This window comes from Plasmodium inui, assembly GCF_000524495.1.
Source record: "Plasmodium inui San Antonio 1 unplaced genomic scaffold supercont1.10, whole genome shotgun sequence".
Taxonomy (NCBI): domain Eukaryota; phylum Apicomplexa; class Aconoidasida; order Haemosporida; family Plasmodiidae; genus Plasmodium; species Plasmodium inui.
In genome coordinates, this window is record NW_008481844.1 from 254,186 (window position 1) to 260,185 (window position 6,000).

The following is a 6,000-nucleotide window of genomic DNA, read 5'->3' on the forward strand; positions in this document are numbered from 1 at the left end:
TCCATCAGTTTGGTTCGCTTCATTTCGATTCCTTTCGCTTCCTTTCCCTTTGTACGTTATGTTCGTTTTCCTCCAGGTCCACTCCACACCGCGCAGGAGTCCCAATTGCGAAGCTGTGACAGGTGCATACGTGGGAAGCACCATATGACGTTGCGTGTCAGCATTCGAAGCAGACATGGGTATTTTGCCCCATTCGTGTCATTCGCACGGAGAGGATGGCCCCAATTCTACTTCTTCATTTGCTACGCCTTTCAATGCATCACTTCTACTGGGAGGAGGGGACACCCCGCAGACACGCCAGGGAAAGACCAAATTGAGAGTTCCTCCATCGGCGTAGACTAGTCGAACTGGAGGAGCCCTGCTGCAAATAAATCACAATGGCCGCGAAGCTCTTGTAAAATGGATATAACGTTCCAATTGGGACTCTCCACACCTGTGGGTTCTAAGTCGGTTCTAAGCCGCTTCTGCGCCGACTTTCCACGTGAGTGTTTCCTTTTGGAGCAAAGCTATTTGGGGTGGGAGCCTAAATTAAAAGGGAGGCACTTATCGTCTCCCACCCCCTCCACCCCAAAGAGGTATTACTTATTGTTCATCATCCCTGTCCTGTTCCCTCCCCTAACCCGATACATCTATGTAGAATATATTTTTTCCCCCTTTTTTCTTTTTTTTAGAATGTATTAATTAGCGCTTCTCGTATCATTTGCTTTTTTTCGCCAGTCAAGCGTTTTGGAAATATAATGTCAAATTCTACGATAAGATCTCCCTTGGTGGTGGGCATCTTTGAAGAAGGCATACCTTCTTTCGATACAATTTTTCTGGTTTGGGGGGTAACAATTTCGTCCATTCGGACGTTTATCTCTCTGTTATCTAAGGCCTTCACAACAAACTGGAAGCCAGTGAGAGCTTTGTCCAGCGGTACGGGGCACTTGTATATTAGGTTATTCGCATCACGCATAAATCTGTCGTGTGTTTTTGTCTTTACTTTAAAAACCAAATCGCCTGGTTGACTCATTGGGGAGAGTTGGTCTCCTTCGCCATAGAAAGTTATTTTGGTTCCGTCCTTCCAGCCTGCCTTTACATCTATGGTTACGAAATTGTCGTCTTCGTAGGGCTTAGAACCCATGAATCTCTTTCGGGTTACCTTTAGCTTCTTTTTGCACCCGCTGTAGAGTTCTTCTAGGGTCAGCGAGAGCGGCACTTCGAATGTCGCGGGTTTGCTGTAGTTGTTGTTGTTTACGTCTGCAGGGGGGGAGGAAGTTAACATGGGGGTGAACGCAGCTGCATGGGTAGGAGAGAAAAGACAGTAGGCACATCCACAGGGTAGAAGCCGCCTCCTGCTGATTCCTGTCTCTTCCCGCTCCCTCCAATGAGCACTCACTTGTGGTGGTGGAGGGTCTGGCCTTTCGAGAAGTCATGTTGACGAAGGTGGAGAAGGGGGAAAAGTCATCGTCAAAGCCGGTCGTGAAGGAGAAGTGTCCGTCGGAGCCGAAAATACGACTGAAAAGCTCCGAAGGGTCCACACCGCTATACACATAGGTATTTCCACCCGTGGGGATGGAACCCTTTAGTCCCTCCTCCCCATAGGCATCATAAATTTTTCTCTTCTCCTCATCAGACAGGACATCATAGGCCTCTGCGATGTTTTTAAATTTCTCCTCTGCTTCTTTTTTGGACTTTACGTCTTTATGCTTGTCCGGGTGCCACATCATGGCTAGCTTTCTGTACGCCTTCTTCAGGTCATTGGTTGTGCAATCTTTGCTCACCCCTAGAATGGAATAGTAGTCCTGCGGAGAGGGGGACAAGTGGTGGTAGTAGTAGAAGCAGTAGAATAGCAGCAGTAGTAGTACTACTAGACATAGTAGTGGTTGTTGTGAGGGAGTAGGGCGCTAAAACTGGGCCTTGTTGTAACGCCCTGGAAGCGGTTTTTCATTTTAGCGCAGGCTAATCCATGTCGCTATATAAGATGGAGAGACCACCACACACACGCACTACGTTGGGGAAGTGTAACTCTTCCTGTTGAGCGGCTCACCTTTCCCATTTTGCGATCACATAAAAAAAAAGGGAGTTAACTTCAGATCTTCTGGGGTGCTTGGACGTATGCCTACTAACAGACGTGTACGTTCACATGTACGTGCGGGGGGGCGGAGTCCTCCTCAAGTTTCACAATTTAATTTGAACCCTCTACGGGGCCAAAGGAGTGGCACAGAGGAGCACCACCGAGTGATACAAAGAAGCACCACAGAGTGATACAAAGAAGCATCACAGAGTGATACAAAGAAGCACCACAGAGTGATACAAAGAAGCACCACAGAGTGATATAAAGAAGCACCACACAGTGATGACACAAAGGAACACCACAGAGTGATGACACAAAAAGGAAAAGCAAAATGAGAAAAGTAGAATAGGTTCACTTAAAATCGCCCAGAAAGCTTTTCCAAATTTTTTTCTTTTTTACCATTGAAATTTTACCCAAATGGAAAAAAAAAGAAGAAAAAAAATCCTTTTTCTTTAACGAAAAAACCGGGACGTATGAAATTAAAAAAAAAAAAAAAAAAAAACGGGAATGTTGGATAGGTATATATTTTACCCATCAGCCATGCGTATGTGCCACTCCGTATTCGCCAAGGAAATACATATAATACATATAGCCATGGATTAGTATACATGCCCCTGGAAGTCCGCGCACGCTGCATGATATATATACTACTTCTTACCATGCGCAGCCGTCGCGGCGGGGACACGCATATAAAAAGGGAATGCTACGGCTTGCACGTAATCCCGTAGCAAGGATTCTACGCTGAGAAGGGCATACATCAATCCGTCCTTCAAATCCACCCACCTACGCAGCATTTGTAAAAAAGCACTGCCAGGAGTTGCGCACTCGTCGCCCCGCGGGGCCCTCGTTTCTGCATTGCCTGCCGGTTGGAAGTGCCTTCCTGTTTGAAGTACCTCCCTTTCTGCCTCAAATACATTCCTACGGTGCGTACCTTTGTACACTCTGGGAGTCCCTTTCTTTCCCCCGCGCGAAGCCTCACGTGTACGCTTAGATCGTGTGCGTGCCCCCCTGTAGTGCCTTGGCTTAGTAGGCGCCATACTAAGGTTAGGCACCACTTTTGCGCTTCATTTGACCGTTTATCTTTTACCCCTTGCTGTTTTTTCCAGATCGGCGTCCATCGGCCGACGTACCTTCCCCAAGAGGGGATTTCCTAAGCGCAGTTAAAACATGAAATGGCTTTGGAGAAGAGGCACCGATCGGCGTTGTCGCCCTCACTTGAGGTTGTCTCTCCTCCATGTCTGCACGGGGAAGTCGTGGCTTGTCCATTGCAAGGGAACATTTGCTCAACATTGAGGTGGTATAACTACATGCGCATATGCCAACAGGTATGCACACGAGTGATAACGTGTGTAAGTCTCCTCTCACGAGAATGTGCTGTACGTGTCGCGTGGGGGGGCATGAAAAAGAGGGTTTCAAAAAGGGGGCATCAAAGTGCCCACAAAATGCCGACTTCGCACTTGCACAGAAGGGTCATTTTATTTCTTACCCCTCCACATTTGAGACGGACAGCAAAGATGAAAACTTGTGATGGAGGGGATCCCCCGCGAGATGGTGCCAATGAGAAGGGGATCTCATCCTTTGGCCAATTTAAACGGGTATTACATTATGGTGGCGGTGGCTATCCCCCGTAAGGAAAGCGGCGTTATAGTTATCTTACAAAAAAAAAAAAAAAAAGAGGCAGCACAAGGGAGGCAAGATAGAGAAGGCAGGATACACGAGACAGAATATACGATACAGTAGCCAATACTGCTGTGGGCATCCCTTTGCTTCATCTGCTCCATCTCCTACATGGCTGCTACTGAATCAGGCGCACAATGGAGTCGTCCACAATCGTCTCGTACTTATCGGTAGAGTGAAACAGACACTGCTTCTTCATCTTTTCTGTGAGGCCACGAATATCCTCGCTTCTCAAATACGCCTCGTAGGAGTCTGTATTGTTCCAGAGCCTCAGCTGAAGGTAGCTGAGGGGCGAGTTTTTCAAATTGATTGCTTTAAAAAGTTTTGTGTACTGATATCCTTTGCTCTTAAAGGAGTGGATATTCAGCTGGTTGTAGCTCTTCTCGAAGTCCCGTATGTTCTTCTCATCAACAATGAATTCGTCCACGTAGATTAAATCGGCATAGATGCCCTTGCCTTTCTTTTTCTTCACATATTCTAGGGTGCCATAAGCGTATCCACAGAGACAGCCAACGAATACCCAGACGAAGTTGCGGTGACCTATGCTGGATGTTCTGTACCAGTGGGCGAATTTCTGCGTCCTCTGCTTCAGCAATGTGAGGTAATCCCACCCCCGCATGGTGCCCTTCTTTCGCTTCGCTTCCGTCTTTTAGAAGCAGAAAAGGAGGAGGCGAGGGGAGAGGCCACAGAGGATGACTACCTGGTTGAGTACTTCCCTTGGGAGTGATAATTATCTGGCCAGCATCTAAATCTTTTCACACATGTGGTCTCTGTTCGGTTTCTTCCACTTGGGGAGTATACTCTTCCGCGGGATTGTAACTTGTACTTGCGCAAAATGGGCAGCTTATTTTTTTGTTCTTTTTTTTTTTTTTTTTTTTTCTTTTTTTTTTTTTTTTAACCGCTGCTCTTCCTCTTAGCTGAATTAAAGACTTCCTCCTTCACGTGTACTGTACCACTGTGCATTTCTCACCTCAGCGCTGGCCCCGTAAAAATGTATTGGCAATTTCTGCGAACGGTGTGTCCCCTTGGGTGGCCTCCCCAAATTGACGAACAACGGAGCGTCCCTCCCCCCCTTCCCACCTGAATCGAATCAGTGCAAAAAGGGATGCGGACCATTTGGAGGGGTAATTTTTCTTTTTCTTCAAAAATTCCATCTAAGGTTTGTAAAGCCCCGTGGCGAGAACACCGTGGGGGAGGTAATATACCACATAAGGACCTTTCTCCGCCCCGACAGACGCATCGCGCATGGCAGACTTATGTGCGGATCTGCTTCTATGAATTTGTCCTCAGCGGGGGAGATAACATTGGGATGCAAACAAAAAAAAGAAGGCAAAAAAAAGAAAGCAAAAAAAAGAAATAAAATAAAAAAAAGGAAACGGAAGCAAAGGGAAGGGAAGCAAAGCAAAGAGGGGACAGGTGTAGCAACTGGGCACTTGAATAATATAACATGTGCTTATTTCTACATATTTACATTGATGTACCTCCTGTCGTGTTGTTGGGCACGGGACTGGGGGGGGACACCCGCGTGCTCCTGATCGGATGGAGCTCCCTTACATCGTGATGGAGTGGAGAAGGATCTTCCCCAGGTTCTTCTAAAAAAGTGCCGAAATTGCCAATTTGGGTTAAGCCCCAGAAGGGGGGATTCTCTCCTACACAAGGCAACCACTGTGAGCGTTTTTACCCGGTGTACCCCCTCCGCTTCTTCTGAAGAACCGTTTCGGGCGATCCCTCTATCATATGGCGCGTTACCCTCTTCGTGGCTTCATGTCCGTACCGTCGTGCACACCATCCACCACAAGGGAAGTAATACCAATGGCAAGAGAAGTAACAGGAACCACACAGGGCACTCCTGCGCGGTGTCCGTTTTGGTAAGAGCTCTCCTCTTGACACGGCAACAACTGAGTTACTCATGCGGGACTAATCCCGATGGTTCCCTTGTGGGGAATGGAAGTACCTTCAGTGCCATTCTACTTCTTCTTCCTCGTTGCGTGTTGCTCGTTCCCTGCTGCTTCTTCCTTGTTGTGGGGTACGGGGGCGCGGTGCACCGGGAGGTTTGGCTCCTACTGGACGTCTCCCCTCGTCTACTTCGTAACCTGCTCGGAGTGCATTTATGGGTTCACTTCAGGGGACACTTTTGGTTGCATTTCAAGGCGAATTTATCGGTTCATTTCTGGGTTCCCTTCTGGGTTCCTTTCTGGTTGCACTTCAGGGTTCCCTTCTGGGTTCCTTTCTGGTTGCACTTCAGGGTTCCCTTCTGGGTTCCTTTC

General features: G+C 47.6%; 3 protein-coding genes across 3 annotated transcripts in view; all 3 read right to left on the minus strand.

The window, feature by feature from the left end:
* Positions 1-667: 667 nt before the first annotated feature.
* On the minus strand, positions 668-1,930 carry C922_02765 (DnaJ like subfamily B member 4; the record flags this gene model as incomplete). The annotated part of the gene is made up of 3 exons (XM_008818364.1): positions 668-1,239; positions 1,379-1,784; positions 1,856-1,930. 3 exons carry the CDS (start codon positions 1,928-1,930, stop codon positions 668-670), a joined length of 1,053 nt encoding a protein of 350 aa, XP_008816586.1.
* Positions 1,931-3,851: 1,921 nt separating this feature from the next.
* On the minus strand, positions 3,852-4,352 carry C922_02766 (hypothetical protein; the record flags this gene model as incomplete). The annotated part of the gene is made up of 1 exon (XM_008818365.1): positions 3,852-4,352. The coding sequence occupies one exon, from the start codon at positions 4,350-4,352 to the stop codon at positions 3,852-3,854; it is 501 nt and encodes a 166-aa protein (XP_008816587.1).
* Positions 4,353-5,897: 1,545 nt separating this feature from the next.
* Positions 5,898-6,000, minus strand: part of C922_02767 (hypothetical protein) — a gene marked incomplete at both ends in the record, with an annotated part of 1,761 nt that continues 1,658 nt past the window's right edge. The window contains one exon of the mRNA XM_008818366.1: positions 5,898-5,987. Within this exon, the coding sequence (XP_008816588.1) occupies positions 5,898-5,987 (90 nt within the window). The remainder of the gene's footprint in view (positions 5,988-6,000) is intronic.